The following is a 24,228-nucleotide window of genomic DNA, read 5'->3' on the forward strand; positions in this document are numbered from 1 at the left end:
CTTGTAAGAAGTAAAATTAATGCAAGCCAAATCTTTAAAAATAAATGTTCATTGATAATACTTGTGCAGGTGTTCTCCATTCCAATAGTGAGGAACGAGATCTCCGTTTATGCAAGCAAGTTTGTATGTGCCTGGTTGAAGAATTTCTTCAATTTGATACAGACCCTCCTAGTTTGGTCCAAGCACTCCAGCAGCTTGATCACGAATGTTGAGAAAAACTCTTCTAAGTACCAAGTCTCCTACGTCAAAGTTTCTTTTGCATACTTTAGAGTTAAAATATCAAGTGACCTTTTTCTGGTAAGTTGCAACTCGTAGTTGGGCTTGTTCACGCCTTTCATTAACCAATTCCAAAGACTCCATTTATAATTGGTTATTCGTATTCTGGTCGTATGTTATTCTTCTATGTGAGGGTGGATCTAACTCAACTGGTAACATGACCTCATACCCATATGCTAAAGAAAATGGCATATGGCTTGTAGTTGTTCACTGTGTTGTTCTATACGAACAGAGTACTTCGGGTAATTGTTCTGGCCATCCTCCCTTTGCCTCTTCGAGCCTTTTCTTCAGTGTGTCCTTCAAAGTTTTATTTACAGCTTCTACCTGTCCGTTGGCTTGTGGATGGGAAACTGATAAAAAACTCTTCGTTATGCCATGTCGTTCGCAGAAATCGGTAAACTGGTCACTGTCAAATTGTGTGCCATTATCTGATATGATCTTTTTTAGCAATCCATATTGGCATACAATGTTTGTGAAAATGAAATCCAGTACTTTCTTGGTCGTGATTGTCACGAGCGGCTCAACTTCTGCCCACTTCATGAAGTAGTCTACAGAAACTACTGTGTACTTGACATTCCCTTTTCCTGTAGGCAAAGATCCAATCAGGTCTATTCCCCAAATTGCGAATGACCATGGGCTTTGCATCTGTTTAAGCTCATTTGGGGCTGCTCGAGGTATCTTGGAGAATCTTTGGCATTTATCAAACTTCTTAACAAATTCCATAGAATCCTAGATCATAGTAGGCCAGAAATACCCTTGTCGGAGAATCTTTTTTGACAAACTTTGCCCCCCAGCATGATCTCCACATAACCATTCATGTACTTCTCACATCATTTCCTTAGATTTTTCCTTGGAAATAAAATCTCAACAAGGGCATAGAATATCATTGTCGATACAGGATTCCATCGAGAAAGATAAAGTGAGTCGACTGCCTTTGCAGTGTTCTTGCCTTATTTCTGTCTGCAGGTATGTTGGGATTTTATGCCATAATTAAAACCCAAATTCTTTGTAATCTCATTTTATTATCAATAAAAGAATAGAAATCATTTTTTGACTTGGTCAATCACTTTGCTCACGTGTTTTATTTTCATGATTATTTGTTTAATATAAACTTCTATTAAATCCTGAGCATATAGCTAATCTTATTTATAGTGACGTAATCACAGTGGAATATAAATATGATTATATGTTCAAAATAAGTTAGTCCTAAGATTAGTCAGTGCACCGGATTTACACTGACTTGCCAATCTACGATATGATCTACTTACACATTACAGTGTTATGTTCTTTCCAAAACATTAGCAAAGTAGATAAGATCGGATGTATTTGTTACATCGGACAGGACCGATATTGACAGTTGATAAGATAAGTAAACATACCATTGTTATCTATTCTAGTCATATCATATAGTTGACCATAGGTCAATTCAATCTCAATTCTGAGTGGTTAGTATTCTAACTGATTGTATTATTTGAGTTCTTTGACTTGTTCGTTACCAGCTTACCCTACGGACTAGTCCATACTTACATCTTGGGAGCTCGGTAGTATAATTGAGTGGGAGTGTTAATCATAGATATGAACATCTATAGCTTCTGATTAAGTAGTGAAATGATGGTTTCCTTTTAGTTTGGTTCAAGGTGTTAAATGATAGAGATCTCATTTCAGTAATTAAATTAGTTAACTGAAATATCATTTACAAGGAACTAAGTGTTTAAAGGATATAATACAATGAGGGGTAAAACGGTATTTTAGTCCTATCTCATTGTAGATCGTCTATAGAGGATTGAGTGAAAATTATGGTTGTAACAATGGATAATTAATAGCGTATCTATATTTGTTATAGAGCGTTCTATGAATTCAAGAGTGCAATTCCAAGTCTATAGTGGAGTCACGAGGAATTAATAAGTTAGTAAATTTATTTGTTAGATTTATGATAACTTATTGGAGCTTGATTTCATAGGCCTATGGTCCCCATTGTACCTTGGATAAAATCATCTAGATAGTCTCAATTAATTGATTTAATCATCAATTAGAATTATCAAAGTTGATCAGGTCAATTTTGGATAGTTTCACAGAGTTGTGTAATTTTGAGAAGAAAAGAGAAATTATGACAGATTTATTAATTAAGATAAATTGGTATCTAAATTAATCAATAAATTTAAATCAAGGTTCAAATTATAAATAATTAATTTGATAAAGGATTTAAATAATTATTTAATTAATTAAATCAATAGAAAATAATACAGGCCTTGATTTTAAGTCCAATGGGCTTATAATCAAATGGGAAATTTCACGGGCCTATAGCCCATGATAATTTCGACCCAGGGCTTCAAAATGGCTGTTATTTTATTGATTTTTTTTAATTAAATTAAATCGCCTAATTGAGTCTATAAAAGGAGTGCTTAGAGAGAAGATTTGAGAGACGACAGATAAGTCACAAGTCAGATTTTCTGATAGTTTTAGATGCTCTCTAAACATAAGTCATTTTCTAAGCCACTTTGTTATTTTCTCTTCTTCTCTCTATATCTATCTCATGTGTTGAGAATTGCCCACACTAGTCTAGGTGGTTCTAAGGATACATTGGAAGATCGTGAAGAAAATAGAAGATCGGTTCAGTTTCTTGGTAATACTCTGCGACAGAGAGGATACATGAGTTAGAGAAACTGAAGGAAGGACTCTTAATTCCGCTGCGTATACTGTAAGTATGATATTATTTGTTTCTCTTTGAATTCAATTTTAGAAACATGTTTTAGGCTATCTCGTATTAATTTGTTTAATATTAGATATACATGAAAATAAATAAAGATCCTGTATAAGCTTTATCCAACAAGGTAACCATCCCTGTTCAAGATATTGAATGATGGGAGTCATCCAAGTGTCAGATACTTGCATTACTAGGGAGGATTCTTCTACTTGAATGCTGGGAGCTGACAAACGTTCGACCGATACTATACTCAAAGTGTTGACATCTTTGGCTCTTGCTAGTTTGGCTAAGGCATCAGTGTTGGAGTTCTGGTTGCGAGGTACTTGTTGTAAAGTATAGTTTTTGAACTGTGCTAGCAAGTCTTTTGCCTTGTTTAGATACGCGACCATCTTAAGACCCTTGGCCTGATATTCTCCGATGATTTGATTAACAACTAGCTAAGAGTTATTGTGTATCTCTAGTGACTTTACATTCATTTCTTTGGCTAGTCTCAAACCTACGAGCAACACTTCGTATTCAGCTTCATTGTTGGAGGCAGTAAAGTTGAATCTTATTGCACAGTGAAACCGATGCCCTTCGGAGGTTATTATAATCAATTCTACCCCCAAGTTATGCTTATTTTATGATTCTTCCACGAACAGTCTCCAGGCGGGAGCTTTGTTTTGGGCTTATGGCTCTATAGTTGGCTCGTTGGTTGGGAGTCTGGTGAATTCAACTACATAGTCTGCTAAGGATTGTCCCTTTATAGCTTCTCGTGGTGCATAAGAAGTTTTGAACTGACCTAGCTCAATTGCCCATTTTAGTAGTCGACCATCGACTTCTAGTTTTTGCAAGACTTGCTGTATTGGCTGGTTGGTAAAAACTACTATGGGGTGAGTTTGAAAGTAGGGTCATAGTTTTCTTGATGCCAGTATCAAGCAATAAGCCAATTTCTCTATAGCCGCATAACGTAACTCGTCTCCCACCAGCCTTTTACTTATATAATATACTGCATTCTGAATGTTGTCTTCTTCCTTGATCAAAACAACACTAGCAGCATATTCTGTTATTGCTAGGTAGATGTACAAAGTTTCTCATTCGACCAGCTTAGACAGAATGGGCGATTGCGACATATGGTCCGTGAGTGCCTCAAAAGCCTGTTCGCACTCTTCTGTCCATTCAAACTTTTTGTTTCCTCTGAGTAGATTAAAAAACAGGACGCATTTGTCCGTAGACTTTGATATAAATCTACTCAGAGCCGCAATTCTTCCTGTTAGGCTTTGTATATCTTTAATTTTGGCTGGTGACTGCATCTCGATCAGTGCTTGAATTTTTTCGGGATTGGCTACGATTCTTCACGAGTTTACTATGAATTCCAAAAAAAATCTTGATCTGACTCCAAAGGAACACTTAAGGGGATTGAGCTTCATCTGATATTTATTCAAGATGTTGAAACATTCTTGTAGGTCATTGACGTGTTCACCAACTTTTTTCGACTTAACCAACATATCATCAACGTAAACCTCCATTTTATTGCTGATCTGGTCTTTGAACATGTAGTTTACTAGTCGTTGGTAAGTCGCACCATCATTTTTCAAACTGAAGGGAATTACTTTGTAACAGTAAAGTCTCGTATCTGTTCAAAAGTTGGTATGTTCCTCATCAAGTGGATGCATACTAATTTGATTATAGCCGGAGTATGCATCCATGAATGATAACATTTCATGCCCTGATGTGGCATCGACCAGCCAGTCGATGCTTGGAAGTGGGAAGCAATCTTTTAAGCAGGCTTTATTCAGGTTTGTGAAATCCACGCAAGTCCTCCATTTACCATTCGATTTAGGGACTAATACAGGATTAGAGACCCAAGATGGATAAACCGCTACCCTGATGAATCCATTTTCCTTTAGCTTATCAACTTCCTCTTTTAAGGCCTTAGACTTGTCTTTGTCAAGCAGCCTTCTTTTTTGTTGTACTGGTGGGTGGTTTTTGTCTATGTTCAGGACATGACTGATAACTGTCGGGTCGATTCCAACCATGTCTTTATGCGACCAGGCAAAGACCTCCTGGTTTTTCCTCAAAAACTCCACCATCTTTTCTTTGATTGTTGTCTCTAAGTTTTTACCGACTTTCACAATTCTGGTTGGATCTTTTTCTTCTAGTTGGACCTCCTCGAGGTCCTCCACAGGTCCAATACTTTCCTCAAAATCCCAAAGCGAGGATCTAAGTCTAGGTCCTTACTTTGGGCAACACCCTATTTGGTGAGTTGTTCACCTGATTGGGCAAGTGACTCATTTACTAATAGCAACCTTTTTTCTGCTCTGCTCCCTGATCCACACTTTCTCGCTTTTGTGATTAAGGAGTTATAACATTCTATAGCCTCTCGCTGGTTTCCCAACACGATCTACCAGGATGAGTCTTCCAATCATGACATTATACGCGGACGGAGAATTGACTACTATAAAAGTAGTTAGTAATGTCCTGTTCGCGGGTGCAGTTTCTGACGTGACCGGGAGTCTGATTGACCTTGTTGGTGCTAATCCATCACTAGAGAAACCGTAGATGGTTTGGTTGCATGGTTCTAAATCTTGCACTGATAGTTTCATTCTATCTAGTGAAGACATATATAGAATGTTTATTGAGCTTCCAGTATCTACCAACACTCGTTTCACCATCATGCTGGCAATTTGAATGTCCATGACCAAGAGTAGTTTAGCTAGATAGTCACAACGGGGTCAAATACCCGGCTCGAGAGGAGCCTAAGGGTATTTTGGGAATGTTATATGTGTTCAGGAATTACCGGGTAGCGAGTAGTAATTTAGCAATGATATGGACATGTCGGGATTAAACAGGGATTTATAGGAACACTCAAGGAATTAGCAGGACTTGGAAATCGACGAAATTGCCCTTGGTGGCACTTGAGGGTTTAAATAAGCTTAAGGGCATTTTAGACTTTTGGCTAAGGTTGGATATACACTTAGATGGCTTGAGAAACCACTGGAACTAAGAAGAAGGACAACAATAACTCTCAGCTTTCTTTTCTCTCTCTCAGCTCATTCCTTCTCTCATTGAAGCTTAGATGCTTTTTGAAGAAAATTATCCAGAGACTAAGGATTCAAGGCTAGAATTTGGGAGGCTAGAAGCTTGAAGATTTGGGAAGTCAGGTCAGGGTTTGAGATATCATTGAGGTAAGAATTGATGCTAGTTGTTTCTGTTAGAATTCCAGCTAGAACTTTAAGTATGCATGGAAGGTATATTTCAGCTTGGTTTTATCTTTTGATGAGTATATTATTGTTTCTGAAATTGTTATGAAGTCTAAGTTGTGTGAAAGGGAAGTCTAGGCCTGATTATGAGTTTAATTGGTTTTTGGGGTATGAAATTGGGGTTTAGGCTCGAGGAAAAACGCAAGAAAAGTGTTGGTTTTCTGGGTTTGGGGGCTCGGTTCGTGACCCTATTCTTCAGGTGCCACAACCCGTGTGTGTCGAAGAGGCTGGAAAGCCCCTGTTTTCCTAGGCGCACCGGCGGCGCAAGGTATAGTGAACTGCGGCCTGTGTCCCTCAGTAGAGAGGCATTTTGCCTCTGACTTGAGTGCGCCGCGACCCTTAAGGGGCTGGGTCGCGACTCAAATGCAAAATAATGGTTGTTTGAAGGTTTTTAGCTCGGGAACTCAAATGTTAAGGCTCAGGAAGGATCTTACTACCCGGATTGGTAGAATCCAAGGTCCTGGAGGCTAGATTTATATTCTGAAATTAGTTATTGGTTTAGAACTTGATGGATGATTATTATGTATGTGTTGGGACTAGGTTTTCAACGAGGCACGGGTTAGAGGACTGTGATCGTGATCGCGGTGCTCAAATAACTCGGGACACAGGTAAGGAAACTGTTGTATCCATAGAGCAGGACGTTGCCCTATTGTTTGTATTGCAGGGCGTAGCCCTAATGATTGTATTGTAGGGCGTGACCCTAATGTTTATGTTCAGTATGTGTTTAAATATCTGGTCATATCGTGTTATGTGATGCATAAATGTGAGTGAACGACAAAGGCCGGGAACGGTGAAGGCCGAGAATGGCAGGAAGCCAGGTACGGCAAGGGACCAGAATTGGCGTTGAGCACGCGGAGTGCAGGCCATTAGGGTGAGACCCTCCTAGGGTGCTGGAGCACCCTTTCTATAATGCCCCAAATTTCCTAATAAGGTTTAGGACCTTGATTAGGAGGCTGGAGGGCCATAATTGATTTATTATGCAATTAAATGATAATATGCATGTTTAGGTGTATTAAATATGCATGTGAACCCATTTCTGATTAATTGGGTGATTTTCATATTTTGGCTATTTTGGGCATATTTGGCATATGTGTGATATGTGTGTGGTGCTTCATTATTATTTGGTTATGCTAGGGTTACTCAGCACGAGACGATCCTAGGAGGTAAGCTAGTTGGAAAGTCACAACGGGATTTATTCTTGACTCAGAGTAAGTCAAGCGATATTTACCACATTACCGGGAAATTGGGTAATGGGAATAAGTATTTGATGATAAATTGGGAGTTAGTAAGATCAGGGGGAAATTTTGGAAGTTTTGACTATTTTACCCCTGGGGGAGTTTTTGGGACCCCGAGCATTAGGATTTGCTTGAGGCTACTTAAGCTTGAAGTAACCTGTTAAGAAATAAAAAGAACATTCTCTCTCTCCCTCAAAGTTCCATTTTTGACACCCGATCACATTTTTGAAGGAAACTTGAGTTCTAGGACTCGGATTCAAGCGAGGATCGAGGCATAGCGATTTTAAGGAAGATTAGAAGCTTATTAGCCGGAGGATTTAGTTGGGAAACAACTCAATCAGACGTAATCCAAGTTTTAAGTTCTAAGTTTTTAAAGTTTTTAAGCTTGAATTGGATTTTGTGTTTTCATGAGTTTTTGATTGAATTGAAGCTTGGGTTTTGTCGGTTTTGGATCATGGGGATGTTTGGGAACTTTGATTTTGGAATTTGGAGATGTTTGGGTAGGTTTTTGGAAGGTTTTAAAATGGTAAAAATGAGGTTTTGGCTGGGTTTCGAGGTGGGGCCACGACCTTGTTCTTGGGCGCCACGACCCGAGCTTAGTGCAGGTGAGCGGTGGTGCTGAAGGGCCCTGGGGGCAGCGGCTCAGTGAGGTGGGGCCACGGCACTTGAGGGAATTTGTGGCCAAAGTGGTGTTTTGATCGTGGGAACTCAAACCTTAGGCCTCAGGATTGTTCCTACTACCCGGTTTAGTGGGATTCGACGTCCCGAAGGCTAGGTCTTGGTCCATGAATCTTTTATTACTCATTTTGATGAGGTTTTATATTATGGTTGTGACTAGGTTATCGCAAGGGGATTGGAATTAGAATCGTGTTTGTGGCTCGTTTATTGGTAACCTGTGCTTGGACCAAAGGTATGAAAACTGCACCTATATGTGACATGCATGGGTATTATTGAGGCATGTTGAGTGTTTAAATGTGAACATTGATTGCATATCAAATGCTTAGCAAATATTGCTCACTTGTGAATGGCACTGACTTATTAGTCAGAATCAGCAATGGTATAAATATTAATTGTGAAGCTGTGACTCATTAGTCAAGTTCAAAAGTAGTACTGAGCACCGGTCTAATGGCATTGACTTATGAGTCAAGGACGGTTTTAGCGTGTTTAACGCAAGTTGAAAAGATTAGATCTAATCGACATCTGCATTGAATGACTCATCATGAGCATTAATGCCAGACCGATCTTGAGTTCGATGAAAACCAAAAGCGCTTGTCTAGTCTAAAGGCTAGTTATTTAGAGCCAGAGCCAGAAAGGCTAAGGTGACCTACACGTCACATGGCTAGGAGGGTATTGGACCTCCGAGTTAGACTTATCAGCCATCTGACCGAGATGGACTTATCAGTCATCTGACCGAGATAGACTTATTAGTCATCTGATCGAGATAGACTTATCAATCATTTGATCGAGATAGACTTATCAGTCATCTGACCGAATCTGACTGAGATAGACTTATCAGTCATCTGACCGAATCTGATTGAGATAGACTTATCAGTCATGTATTTAGAGAATGACTTATTAGTCATATGCCTCAGAGAGACTTATTAGTTATCTACCACATAGCGAGAGACTTATTAGTCATCTATTCAGAGCGCAGGACTTCACAAACTACCTGCTTGCATGTATGAGTAGGGTTATTGCTGCTAGGCATGCCTATTATGACTTAGTAACACGTTATTGCTTGTTCATGAGCTTATTGAGTTTTCTTGCTGAGCTTCGGCTCACGGGTGCTATGTGGTGCAGGTAAAGGCAAAAGAAAGCTGGACCATCCTTGAGTTGGAGAGCTTAGGTGGCGATGTGTACATATGCGGCTGCTCAACCGCCACGACCGAGGGTTGAAAGAAGAACTAGGGTTAAACCCTATTTTGCCGGTTAGGTCGGCTGGTTGTAAATGTTTTGTTGTAATTAACCTTTAAATTATATATTTGGGATCCCAATGTATACAGTAAATATTTTAGTGAAACATTATATCTTAACCAAAAAATTTAACCCTAAACCGCTAATCATACTTAGTTACACAATTATGGCCAAATGACTCGATTAGCGAGTTTAGCATTGTTTAAAAGGCACACTGTAATGGTCCCTGGAGTTTAGGGCGTTACACTCTCGGTGAAGACTGTGAACCCAGGGCCTGGTAAAGCGCCTGGGACGGCGTTGGCCGCTATGTGTTTAGCCTGTTGGCTGTTTTGTTGTATGTTGTTGATAGATATGCATATGTTATATGTTTTGTGTTGAGTTTTCTTGCTGGGCTTCGGCTCATGGGTGCTCCATGGTGCAGGTAAGGGCAAAGGAAATGTCGACCAACCATGAGTACGGAGAGTGTGGAGCGACGGGTACATGTTCGGCCTGCCTGGCCGCCACGACTAGGGTTATTTTGGGGAAAATGTACCGTAATAGTTGTTTTGTCACGTAAGTCGACCATATGCATATTTTGATCGGTAATGTATCTTTTAAACATTGTTTTGGGATCCCAACTGTAAAACTTTCTAAGGTTTCAATGAATAACCAAATGTTTTATATTTAATGTCTTTAAATGAGTTTTGTTACAGTTTAGTCACACTTTTAACCTAAAACCTCGATTAGTGAGCTAATGGCACATTTTTAACTCAGTAACGACTCTAAGGAAGTAGGGTGTTACACTGTGCATCCATCATAGAGAAAGTTATACTATCTTCATCTGTTCAAGCTTTTTTGGGAGTTCACTCCTCAATGTTTAGCATTTCTATGTCCTGTTCGTGACGTAGGGTTCTGGCATATCTCTCCCTTGCCTTGCCACTGTCACCAGATATATGCGTTCCCCCAAAGATAGTCAGCAAAGTACCAACAACCGGGGTTGGCTGCAGCGGAGGTGAGCGTTGACGTATAGGAGCCCGCTCGTTGCCTCCGTTAGCCCCTTGCTGGGAGTTTCCCCTTGCTCACACATATCTTCTTAGATGTCCCTGTCGGATAAGGAACTCGATCTCATCCTTCAGCGTGTTACACTCGTTGGTATCATGGTCATAGTCATTGTGGAAATGACAAAACTTAGTTGTGTCTCGCTTGGGTTGGTCGCCTGAAAGGGACTGTGGTGTGAGTGGCCTGATACACTTCTGCTCTGCTATCAACCAGGGTCATGTAGTTAGTGAACCTCGACTCGTACTTGTTTTGCTTAGGACGCTTTTTATCAGACGTCGTCAACTCAACATTTGCCATTTTTCCTCCGTTCTTATTATTACTTTTGCCGTTATTGCCGTTGGGTTTGGCTGACCCTCTAGCAGCCTTGGTTGACTCTTCCTTTTTGCCTTGGTCAGCCTTTGGAGACTTTCCTTCATTGGAGATAGCCTCCTCTAGCTTGATATATTTGTCTTCTCGATCCAAAAATTCTTGAGTACTTTTGACTCCATTTTTCCTTAGGGTGCTCCAAAGGGGAGATTGGCATTGTACTCCAGCTGTGATAGCCATCATCTTTCCCTCATCTCCAACTGTCTTGGCCCGAGCAGCTACTCGCATAAACCTCTGTATGTATTACTTGAGAGGCTCTCCTTTCTTTTGTCTGATATCAACCAGCCGATTGGCCTCTGTCGGATGTATCCAACCAGCATAGAATTGTCCGTATAATTCTTTTACAAATATCTCCCATGAAATTATGCTGGCCGGTGGAAATTTGAAGTTCCATTCCTGGGCAGCATCAGATAAAGTAGCAAGAAAGATCCTGCATCGAGCATCTTCGGACACCTTCTAGATTTCTATTTGTATCTCAAAATTTTTTACGTGAGATACCAGACCTTCTCTTCCAGTAAAGTTGGGCAATACTAACATTTTGAATTTGCTTGAGATTTTTGCCACAATAATTATGTTGATGAATGGGGTGCCCTTTCTCTGGTCATACTCAATATGGGACATTTTATTCCCGACCAGCTGTTGTACAGCCTGATTCAAGGCATCTATTTGAGCTTGAACAGTGCCTGGTATAGCAGGGACAAGAGTGACCACTGCAGGTGGGACGTGCTCATCGTGCCTTTCCCTTCGGCCATTAAGTATGTCTCCTAGGTCCCTATGCCTCTGCTCGCTTGCACCTAGTCGGTCAAAGACGTTGGGTTGTATGGGTTACCCCCAACGTTCTGGCTTGCTGGTCAGTTGTCCATTGGAGGAGGGTTTTCTGTTGTTCCTTTCCTTCTGTTTTCGACTAACGTTTCCCCTATTATAACCGAAGTCCCCCTAATTGTAATTATGGTCGTCTTTGTATTGCGACTTGTGCATTCACAACCTGTTGTATGCACTGTCCCCCTCTCTTCTCCCTAGTCAGTCTTGGTAAACAGGAGGAGGCCTACGCTGGTCATTGGGTCCCTGAACATTGCTCTGTTGTGGGGGATCCCAGATCGCAGAGCCTAAGTCTATCTGCCTCCTGCTCCCTGAGGGACGTTGTCCCCTGCCAGGAAGGTTTTGTTCGGCTATTGCATGACATCTAGGGCTTCTAGGATGCTGCTCATCCTTATTCTGTTTGTGCTGCTGCGTATTACCTCGACCAACATGAGAGGGTTGACGCTGCTTGCTACTTTTAGCAGGTTTTGAGACTGCCTTTATTGCTGAACAGCTGGATGTTGTTCCGACCGCTGTGGACTCTTTGGGTCTTGTGGATTTGGAGGATATTGGTGGTGCTCTGATTGTGGGTTTTGAGGAGGATAAGGATTCGACTATAGGTCGGGCTGGGGGTTTGGTGCAGGTGGTTGTCCACGAGCCAATTGAATGGCCACCTCTAAAGCGGTTGTTGCATCTCTTTGTCGACAATCCATGTCCGCCTATCTTTCATTCAATTTGACGTTGTCGGTCAAGCTCCATCTGTTGCATCACAATTGTTTCAACCACGTTTTCTTGGTTAGCCTTTAGGGTGGCTAACTCATCTTGCAACACTTCCAATGATGTCCTCAGGGCTCTAGTGTCCATCTCCTTCTCTTCCAATTCCACATGTGGCTCATCCTCTGCTACCCCATATGGAGGAGGTGGATTTGGTACATTCTCCGATGCCTGTCTATCTTGACCGGTCCTCCTTGTGCTCTTAGCCATTGTTTTCTAGATATCCTTGAGTTCAACTCTCAATGAAAGCACCAAAATGTTGACCCTTCATTTAGTCAATGACACGGAGTCACGAAAAAGGATAAGAATTATAGAACTGAATGCAAGAATGTAAACGACACAATGATTTTATAGTGGTTCGACCCCAGAGATTGGTAATAATCTACGTCCACTTAGTGTTTTTATTGATATAAAACCCCAAAGCTTGCGATCAGCGAACAATGGTTAACTGAGTTTCACAAGTCTTGAAGCTTGATGCAAATACTGCGTATAAAAGCACTATCTCTCTCTGAATACAAAATATTTTGTGTCCATTAAATGAATCCTATGAGTCCTATTTATAAGCTCATGGGTGTACATATGGGCCTATGGGCCATGTTCAATTGACGTTACAAGCATAACAAGATAATAACATAAATAATGATATTTACATTTAAAATAGTTAAATATCTTTGAAATATCTAACTTATAACCGTTTCTGAGCATTTGTCTGGGTCCCACGAGTAGCTCTGGTCATATACCTCTACACCCTTCTTTTCCTGCTGCCCAGCATATTCCTTGCGCCTATCGAGCAGCTTAATTTTCTCTTAACACTCTAGTCATCAGTCGACCTGACCTTCATTAATAATAACCACGTGTCACTCATGTGCCTCTTCAACATGCCACGTCTTCATGCAAATATTTTGGGAAACAACTAAAAACAACAACAAAGCTTGCCATGGAATTTAAGGTGATGCCATAGTTTTGTAATTGAAACTTTTACTTTTATTATTAAACATGCTTTAATTTTTATTTTTCTCTAATCAGTGAGTTGAAAAATAAGTCTATATCTCATAAACTTTCTGTTGAAGAAAATTGCAAATAACACCATTAAAAAAAATTCAAACCATATTTAACAATAAAGGAATAATAACAAAAGTATTAATTGGATGCCCATTGTGTTTAATGCTCAATTTTGTTTAGTTTTTTTTTTTAAATGAAATTGTTCGTTCTTCTTTTTGGAAAATTAAAATGGTTGAAGATGGTGCTGATATTGATGTAGGCGCCGCCACTCGCAATGGTTAGTGCAACGATACTGGGCTTTGAGGCTCACATCTAGTGGAAGACAATGATGGTGGAAATGAAGCTCATCGCCTCTGTAGTGGTCGGATCTAAACCGAGAGCTCCTTGACTCTAGCAAGCTTTTCTTCCCTAACCATGGCGAATCGACGGAAACCAATGAATGGTTTGCGTTCCCCTCAACCTTGGAAGCACGAACTTGTCGTCCTTTGCAACCTAGGTGGTTCGAAACGACGCAGGTGAAACTTGAACATCTTGGCATCTTCGACAGCTCCACGTGCAGCCAAACTCAGAGACAAACTGCCACATCTCATGCCCAGGCCTACAATGGCGAGAGAAGCACGATGGCATTGTGCGTGTCGTCAATAAAAGACTGATGGCGGAGTTCCCATGGCCAGGAAACAGAGAGAAAAAATGAGGGAGAAAACCAGTGCTCCTCAGTTTACAAATCAAATGAAGCAAAGAAAAAAAAAGGGTCAGTTTCATGTGAAAAGAGATGGAGAAAGAGAGAGAGAAGAATGAAAGAAGATAATATGTGGGTCCTACTTTTTTAGGTGTCAATTGAATGAAACAACCTCCTTGATCATTATCATATACCCTAACTCTTAGAGAATTGGTAAGGGCACAACAACACAAGGATGGTGTAGCGATATTGGTGTAATCCAATATTAAGTCTAACATATTTAAATTTAATAAATGTTATAGAATATCGCTAACCAATCATAGGGTGTCACCTCATATGGTGTTGGGTACCTTAAGGTGCCAAATATCAACACTCCTAACTCTTATCACCCTTTGATTATTAATCTACGTTCAAGAAAATGTCCTCACGATACAAAAGGCATGTCCCCATATTAGTCTTACCTTAGGCCTATATTTAGATTGTATATTTATATATAATCTAGGATGAGCAAAACACTTGCTTAATCACATAGTGTGTTTATTTTTCAGAAGATTAATGTAGTGTAGTGCGAAGTCTCGTTACAAAACACTAAAGCACAAGAAATCATAATCTTTCACTATACTATGATCAGGTAGAAAGCGACGTAAATGCAAGTGATGTGGCAAGTAAGCTTACCATGTCATTTTCAAAGCGAGGTGGAAAGTCGTTTACGTCATTTATAATAAGATTGTTTTTTATGTCACTTTGTAAGTGATGTGATAACTGGTAAGTTGCCTTTATGTTGTTTGATAAGTGATGTGAAAAACATTTTATGTCCCTTAGAAAGCAACGTGAAAGACTTTCTTTGAAAAAAAAATAAACGAAATAAATTTATTTTAATTTGTTTATTTAATCATCACAGTTTAGAAGTCACATGAAAGGTTATTTCTAGAGAATTAATAAATAACCATATCAATCTAGATATTAATTTGTAAAATTTTTGTTGATACATAAATTATTCCATGCATCCATTGCTCACAAAGAGTATTATAAGACCTAAACGCACCATCTCATTAGATATAAATACTCATCATCACTAAAGCTAAATATATTGAAAAAAAATATATATAATTATTAATACTGAAAGCTCTATATCACAGGATCCCTATTTGTTTCTGTTGTGAACCAAGATTCTTGTGAAATCGAAATGATCAAAGAAGGGCTGATACAGATTTGCAAATAATTTGTAAATTATAACAAATTTAAGAACAGAGCAAAAATGGAAGTAACACACCAAATCAATTACGTGGTTCAGCTTCCTCTTGGAGAGCTTACATCCACGACTAGAACTGCCCTTCAGGCTTGGTTTTATTTATAAAAAATGCTTCAGCAATACACTCATACAAATTACAAGTCTTTCAACATAGGAGAGTCTTGCTCTCAAAAACACTCAGTACAGAAAAATTTACATCATAAATCTTCTCTCAATTTCTTCTTCTAATCTTCTTGTGTCCTCTAAACTGAGTAGTAGCTCCCTTAAATAGATGGCCAATCTAAAGTAGGAGACTAGAGGTTGGTAATAATTAACTTAACAAATTGAGACTTGTTATTGGATATAAGGTATCCACGTGAGTAACTGAAATGTATCAAGTGGATGAACTATATTCACCACAAATCCACCTTAGTTTAGTCACTTGATACTAGATAGTTAACCAAGGACAGCTCTAGAGTTGCCTCATTAAAAGGCTCAGCAAGTGTCAATATTGAGTAAGTTTAGGCAATGCCTAAACTTATCACTTGTTACATTTTTAGTAAATATGTCTGCAGGGTTGTCATGTGTACTAATCTTTTTGACAGCAACTTCTCTCCTTGCAATTATATCTCTGATGAAGTGAAGCTTTATGTCTATATGTTTTGATCTTTCATGAAACATGGGATTTTTTATCCAGTGTAAGGCACTTTGATTATCACAGTGTACCGTGATACCTTCAGGGTTGAATCATTCACTTGTTAAACCTTTCAGCCAAAGTGCTTCTTTGACAGCTTCAGTTGCAGCCATGTATTCTGCCTCTCTTGATGAAAGTGCAACAACCCTTTGAAGTGTTGATTTCTAGCTAACACATCCCCCCCATCACTGTGAAAACATAACCTGTCAAAGACCTCCTTGTGTCTATACTTCTAGCATAATCTGAGTCAACAAAACCAACAATGTCTTCTAGTTTTTTATCCTTATTTTCAAACACAAGACCAGTATCCAAAGAGCCCTTAACATATCTGGAAATCCACTTTAAAGCAGACCAATGTTCTTAACTTGGATTAGCTAAGAACTTGCTTACTATACTCATGGCATAGGCCAAATTGGGTCTGGTGCAAATCATGACATACATGAGATTTCTTACTCCACTTGCATATGGAACTTTGTCCATGTACTTCTCCTCTTCTTCTGTCTTAGGAGACTAAAATTGAGAGAGTTTAAAGTGTTGAGCTATAGGATTTGAAATCGAATTTGCCTTGTTCATGCCAAACTTTACTAAAACCTTTTCAAGGTAATTTTTTTGAGATAGAGTGACTGTATGTGGTCTTTTTCTTCTGATATCAATGCCCAAAATTCTCTTGGCAGCTCCAAGATCTTTCATTTTGAATTCCTTCTTGAGTTTCTCCTTAAGCTTATTTATTTCAGTCTTATTCTTTCCTACTATAAGGATGTCATCAACATAAAGAAGAAGATATATTTGATTGTTAAAATAGACACATGAATCATAACTACTCTTGGTGTATCCAACTTTTAACATGAATGCATCAAATCTTATATTCCATTGTCTAGTTGCTTGTTTAAGACCATATAGAGATTTTTTTAAGAGACAAACCTTATTTGGGTCATGTCCTTCGAAACCTTCAGGTTGTGCCATGTAGATCTTTTCATCAAGTTTACCATGTAAGAAAGCTATTCTGACATCCATTTGTTCCACCTCAAGATCAAATCTAGCCACTTTTTCCATTATGGTTCAGATTGAGGTTTGTTTAACAACAGGAGAAAAAATATCATTAAAGTCAATCCCTTCTTTCTGAGTGAAGTCTTTAGCCACTAATCTCGCTTTGTATCTTGTGCTCTCAATCCCTGGTATACCTTCTTTTTTTCTAAAAATCCATTTGCAACCAACTAGCTTCTTATTTTCTGGTTTGTCAACTAGAATCCAGGTGTTGTTTCTCTGTAAAGACATCATTTCTTCTTGAATAGCTTGTATCCATGCTGCACTGTCTTTGCAATTTATGGCTTCTTGATAACTTGTAGGATCTGAGTTTTCAATTTCTTCAGCTGCAGCTAGAGCAAAGGCTGTAAAGTCTACAAAACCCAATCAGTCTGGTGGTCTAACGTCCCTTCTGTTTCTATCTCTTGCCAGCTGATATGAGCTCAATGTGTCATCACTGTCTTCATCATCTAAATCTGGTATAATAGCTTCACTATTGGTATCATGAGTTTTTTGTGATTCCACCTCAACCTGAATTTTATCATTCCCAACTGGTGTCAAGTATTCTGAATTGACAACAGTCTTCATTGCCATTTCTTCTTCTCTAAAAACAACATCTCGACTTATTATACACTTCTTATGCCCTGGCTCTAGACACCAAAGCTTATAACATTTTACTCCATCAGGATATCCCAAAAACATGCATCTAATCGCCCTTGGATGTAGCTTATCTTGTTTAATATGTGCATAGGCAGTACAACCAAACACTCTCGAGTGCTCATATTTAAGTGTTTGTCCCGCCCATACTTCTTGAGGTGTTTTGAAGTTTAAAGCAACAGATGGAAACCTGTTGATTAGGTAGCAAGCTGTCTTTACTGCTTCTCCCCAAAAATGTCTCTCCAAATTTGCACCCTTGAGCATGCACCTTACCCTCTCAAGAATTGTTTTGTTCATCCTTTCGGCCAAACCATTCTGTTGTGGAGTTCCAGCCACTGTGAGATGCTTGCTATGCCTTATTTATTACAAAATTTGTTGAATTCATTTGAGCAAAATTCCAGCCCGATGTCAGTTCTGAGTTTCTTTATTCTCTTGCTCGTTTAATTTTCAATCAATTTCTTCCATGTTACAAATGTCTCAAAGGCCTGATCTTTACTCTTCAAAATAAACACCCATACTTTCCTAGAGAAGTCATCTATTATGCTTAAGAAATAGCTGCCACCACCAAGTGTTTTTACTCTCGAAGCACCCCACAAATCTGAATGAATATAGCTGAGTTTTTCTTTTGTTGTATGCTGTCCTGTACTGAACTTTACCCTACAACTCTTTCCATACACACATTCCTCACAAAAGCTTAATTTGTTACTCAAACCATTCTTGAAAGCACCTTGTTTATCTAGCTCAAGTAACCCTCTCTCATTGACATGGCCGAGTCTCAAGTGCCATAAGTTGGTCATATTGATTTCCTTTTCTTTTATAGCTGGTGCAGCTTTACCACTGATTGTCCTTCCATCTAGAAAATACAGTCCATTGTTGAGTCTGCCCTTCATAACAACTAATGACCCTCTTGATATTTTGAGAATTCCATTATCAACTTTAACAGTGAAACCATTTCTGTCAAACATCCCAATAGATAACATATTTCTTTTAAGTTCAGGAACATACCTAACTTGCTGAATTGTTTTGACTGCACCATCATTCATCTTCATCATAACTAAACCAATTCCCTAACTTGACATGCTTTATTACTTCCTAGAAGAACAGTACCTCCTTGTATTTCTTCGAATTCATAGAAGAATTCCTTAGTTGGGCACATGTGAAAGGAGCATCCAGAATCTAAGATCCATTCACCACCTGAATATGAACTTGATACTATCAGAACTTCTACTGAGTCATACCTGTTTGATGCAACATCAACTTCTCCTTTCTCCTTATTTTTGTCACGGTTCAATTTGTTCTTCAGGGCATAACACTCATCTTTAAAGTGACCTTCCTTCTTGCAGTAGTAACATTTCTTCCCAGTAGCTGATCTTGATTTAGATCTTGAACGATGTCCTCCATGATTCTTGTTATTCCTGCTGCCTCTGAAATCTCTCTTTTCAGTTCTCCCTCTTACAAAGAGTCCATCACCAGTGATTTCATTCTTGTCATATGATGTCTTTTGGATTTTCTTGGAATTCAAGGCTGCTTTCACTTCAAACATAGTTAGAGTTTCTTTTCCATAAAGTATAGTATCAACGAAATGTTCATATACCTTTGGTAGTGAGCTGAGCAGTATAATGGCTTGATCTTCTTCATTTAGTTTCACCCCAATATTGTTCAAATCAAGGATGATCTTATTGAAGTCATCTAGGTGTTTTCTGAGTTCTTTGGTGTCATCCATTCTTAGAGTATATAGCTTCTTCTTTAGATAGAGTTTATTGGCCAAGGACTTCTTCAAATAAATCGATGTTAATTTGTTCCACAGTTCTATGGCAGTCTCCTCATTTGATACTTCTCGAAGCACCTCATCTCCCAGGCACAATATAATTGCACTATGTGCCTTGGTTTGAATTTCTTGATATGGTCTTTTTGTCATCACCAAGTCCTACCAAAGCCTTGCTATCAATTGCTTCTGCAATCCCTTGATAAACCAGAAAAGCTTTCATCTTTATTCTCCATAGACTGAAGTCGTTGGTCCTTGTAAACTTGTTCAAATTTAGCCGCTGCCACTTCTTGCTGAATCTTGAGTGTGAAAAATCCTAGTTCTTGAAACTTTCAACTAAACCTGAGCTGTTGATACCAATTGTTGTGAACCAAGATTCCTGTAAAACCGAAATGATCAAAGAAGGGCTGATACAAATTTGCAAATAATTTGTAAATTATAACAAATTTAATAACAGAGCAAAAATGGAAATAACACACCAAATCAATTACGTGGTTCAGCTCCCTCTTGGAGAGCTTACATCCACGGCTAGAACTGCCCTTCAGGCTTGGTTTTATTGATAAAAAATGCTTCAGCAATACACTCATACAAATTACAAGTCTTTCAACAAAGGAGAGTCTTGCTCTCAAAAACACACAATACAGAAAAATTTACAACATAAATCTTCTCTCAATTTCTTCTTCTAATCTTCTTGTGTCCTCTAAACTGAGTAGTAGCTCTCTTAAATAGATAGCCAATCTAAAGTAGGAGACTAGAGGTTAGTAATAACTAACTTAACCAACTGAGACTTGTTATTGAATATAAGATATCCACGTGAGCAACTAAAATGTATCAAGTGGCTAAACCACCACAGTTTCACATTAAGCTTCATCAATCAAATCAAGTAGATCCAAATCTATATTGTGTTGATCGATGTAAACTCGAAACTAGAAAGTTCTTCACCATAACTTTGATCAATTCCATAAAAGTACAAGTATTTTTATTTTATTTTAGTTGCACTCATCTTGTTTAAATTTCTACACCTAACACACAGACATATAATGTCAGTTGCATCTTTTGCATTTTCTAAACAAAATGATAAAAACTATATCAACTTCATTCATATATTCAGTAGATAATTTATCCGCCAAAAAAATAACTTTAATGAACAAAAAATTAATAAAACCCTATGGGCATAGCTTAAAACTAAATAAATCCACTAAATATCATCATTTTATATCAAAGTCTTGAATATTAAAGCTTAATTTCGTACAATACACATATAATTTCACTCTTAAAACCTAAATTAAAAATTCAAATTTTTGTAAAAAAATAGCTTAAAAAAATCTTAATAATATTAGATAAAAGTAACTTAATAAAAATAAAATTTACCTCAAAGTCTTCAAAATGATGCTTGATTTTGTCAAAAATGGTAAAATAAAGTTTTGAATTCGCTCAAAAATAGAGGCAGTCAATTGTATGGGTGGAGGAAGAGAGGAAGAAGAAGGGGCGAGGGCAATTGTATTCATAGGGGTAGGGTTGAGAGAGTATATCTAGCATTATCCCTATGTAAGCGACGTGTAAGAGTATACACATCGTTTACACGTTACTTCTAAAGTGATGTGTATAACTTTGATGCGTAAAGTTTACCTTATATGTATCACTATTGTTGTGGTTTTCCAATTAAAAATGAGAATTAAATCGTCTTTGTTGAGTTGGGTATTTTTTTTAAGAGTTTTCCCTTCATAAACACTAAGAATTCACTCTCTTCTACGTTCGCAGCTCACAAAACATTGTCATTATGCATTTGAATACGTAGATTTTTTATTTTAAAAAAATACTTCAATATGTTTAAGTGTTTAATTTTAGTTTTGAACATCGATGCATTATCTTAAATAAAGATCACTGAATCCAGACCCAAACAAAAGTTGTATATAACAAAACTAAGTAATGATCAAAGTTTTTCTTGGAATGACTAAGAAAAAGAAGGTACCGAAGAACCTGCGCAAATATGAAATTAGAAATGACCAAAATGAAATTATTATTTTGACCCCTTCAATTTAAGTTTATTACCAAATTTAACATTGAGTTTCCAAAAAGTTAAAGTTAACCCTTAATTATTTTAAATATACAAAAATCACCCCTAGGCTGATTTAATCGTTTTTTTAAAAGACAAATATACCATCACTTAAATGTATTAATATCATTATCTTTTTATTAATAATATAATTTATAAAATTGTTTAACGAAATTTAAAATTTAAAATGAACCAAAATAAAAAAAATTTATGCATTAATATATTTATAATATTTTATAAAAAAAATTTATAAAATTGATTAATAAATAAATATAATACAAACTAAAAAAGTATTTAATTTTGGATTTATTTTATTTTTCATTGTACATGTGAATCAAATTTATAAAAAAAATAAAATACTATTGAATTTAAGTGATGATATGTTTGACTTTCTTAAAGAAAATTTTAATAAAAAAAAATCATGTTGAGGAATTATTTTTGTCCATTTAATTTATTGTAATAGAGCGTTATTTTTAAAAATTAAAGATTAAACTTGGTAATAAAATTAATCGAAAAGTCCAAAATGGTGAAATAACAATTTAAATTTACCATATAAAATTTCATATATCAGAATTTTGGTCTTGTACTATTTACATAATAAATAAAGTAGAAAAGCATGTCGAATAAACAAAATAACAGTGAAAAGCAAAAAGTATTATTTGAAGTTAGCCAACAAATTACAAAATAAAATGAATCCGGGGCATCTTATAATTATTTTAAATAGATTACACAATGTTCCATATATATATAAATATATATATAGGAAAATTCTTTAGTCCCTCCGTTGTCATTTTTAGGACTTAGTTCAACAATTGTTGTGAGCCATAGGATATGTTAGTTTTTAGAGTGAATGGTCGGATTTGAATTTGCTAATTGAATGATACAAAAATACACATATACCCTTAGGGACCCCCTTTAACCGGGTACCGATTGCCATTTAGTTTGTTTTTAATTTGTTTAAGCAAACAAGATAAATTTTTAATTACCCAGAGAAATTTTCAGAAAATCAACATTCAAACTCGCTGTTTTATTAATGGCATGGCTCCCACTCTGGCTCGTTGACACGCTCATGTTGTTCTTGTCATGGTTGGTTCTCGGAAATATTGAAAAATATGGCCTAAAAAGACCTTCAACAGGACCATTAACGCTGAAAAACACAGAAGGAAAGACCCCAGTTTTAGATATTGGAACATTAGAGAAGATCAAATCCGGAGATATTACAGTCGTTGCCGGAATCAAGAGATTCATACGTAACCAAGTCGAACTCGTCGATGGCGAAACTCTCGACATTGACTCAGTCATTCTCGCCACTGGTTATCGCGGCAACGTTCCTTCATGGCTTCAGGTGAGAAAATGTTCTGAAAAAAAGTTACTCTGTTTTTAGTTTCAAAAACAGAGGAAGCCCAAAAAAGCTTTCTTTGATCAGAGTCGTTTTTATTCATTTATACTGATCTTATTCTGGTTTTGCTATGAATCAGGAAGGTGAATTTTTCTCCAAAAATGGATTCCCCAAAGCCCCATTTCCACAAGGTTGGAAGGGAAATGATGGTCTTTACGCAGTTGGGTTCACAAGGAGAGGGCTCTCTGGTGCTTCTTCAGACGCCATGAGAATAGCTCAAGATATTGACAAGGTCTGGAAACTTGAAACCAGACAACAGACCAAGAGAACCACTGCTTGTCATAGACGTTGCATATCTCAAATGTGAAGAAGAAGAAGAAGAAGAAGAAGAAAAATCCCAAAAAATCAAAATCAAAAAATAATAATAACCCAATTCTCACTAATTGTTTAGTTGAGGTGTATAACAACAACGTAAACAAATTTCTCTGGGTAATTAAAAACAGCTTTATTACATCTAGAGAGTACTTGCATCTAGTGAGTACTAGTCTGGGCTAAGAAAAAAAATGCATTTTCTAAACAAATTTCGTGTGGTAAATCATACTCATCAATTGGATATTTTTTACTTTTTTACTTTCAGCTACAACATTATTTTACTTTCAGCTACAACATTAATCTCATCAATTGTATGAGATTAAATTTTTAGTCTCCATTTATGAAAGAAATATTTTAATCACACTTTTTTTAACGAAGTAGTGACTCCTAATCGAGCAACCATATAAATATTATAACTTAAATATGGTACGTTTAGTGGTATTATTATTATTATACTCTAATTGTGTTACACATCAGAAGATTATAAAATAACTTATGCAAAGGGAAAGCCTTACATACCAAATACCAAATACCATATAATAGCCAAAATTCATTCTAAATTAACTATACAATCTAAAGCTACATAATCAATGGTAATTCATTCTTCTAACCATCAAACAAGTCAAACAAAACTAAGATATTCATTAAGAAAATTCATTTGTTACTCGCAAAAAAACAAACAATAATTACTTTCGGTTTTTTTACTTTCAGCTATTATGTTATTACTAACCACTCTATTTAATATTACTTACCGACATCAAAATGTTACTTATATGCAGACGAGTTACTGAGAAATTCATTACTTTTACATACAACGTTATTCCTGACTACTTCTTTAAAATTATTAAGTAACTCCTAAACGTTACTTTCCCAATATCGTAAATATGTTTGAACACAATACTAATTTTACCTTATTGCCCTCCACTGTAGACTTTTTTTACCTGCAAATTACTGTTTTGCCCATACTTTTCAGACCATGATTCAATATTTTTTTGCAACTGGTTTACATCACCGGCTCATCAAATAAAAAAATTTAATAATAAAACACAAAATAATTTAATAG

At 37.2% G+C, this 24,228-nt stretch overlaps 1 protein-coding gene across 1 annotated transcript; it reads left to right on the forward strand.

Moving 5' to 3' along the window:
* The first annotated feature begins 22,523 nt into the window (after window positions 1-22,523).
* On the forward strand, window positions 22,524-23,160 carry LOC133806663 (probable indole-3-pyruvate monooxygenase YUCCA5). The gene is made up of 2 exons (XM_062244758.1): window positions 22,524-22,799; window positions 22,933-23,160. The coding sequence occupies exons 1-2, from the start codon at window positions 22,524-22,526 to the stop codon at window positions 23,158-23,160; spliced, it is 504 nt and encodes a 167-aa protein (XP_062100742.1).
* The last annotated feature ends 1,068 nt before the right edge of the window (window positions 23,161-24,228 follow it).

The sequence above is a fragment of the Humulus lupulus genome, chromosome X, assembly GCF_963169125.1.
Source record: "Humulus lupulus chromosome X, drHumLupu1.1, whole genome shotgun sequence".
In the NCBI taxonomy this organism is placed as follows: Eukaryota; Viridiplantae; Streptophyta; class Magnoliopsida; order Rosales; family Cannabaceae; genus Humulus; species Humulus lupulus.

Coding starts and splice junctions, on each gene's coding strand:
- LOC133806663 (XM_062244758.1), top strand. CDS start 22,524: ATGTTGTTCTTGTCATGGTTGGTTCTCGGAAATATTGAAAAATATGGC. Junction 22,800..22,932: donor ACGTTCCTTCATGGCTTCAG/GTGAGAAAATGT, acceptor GCTATGAATCAG/GAAGGTGAATTTTTCTCCAA.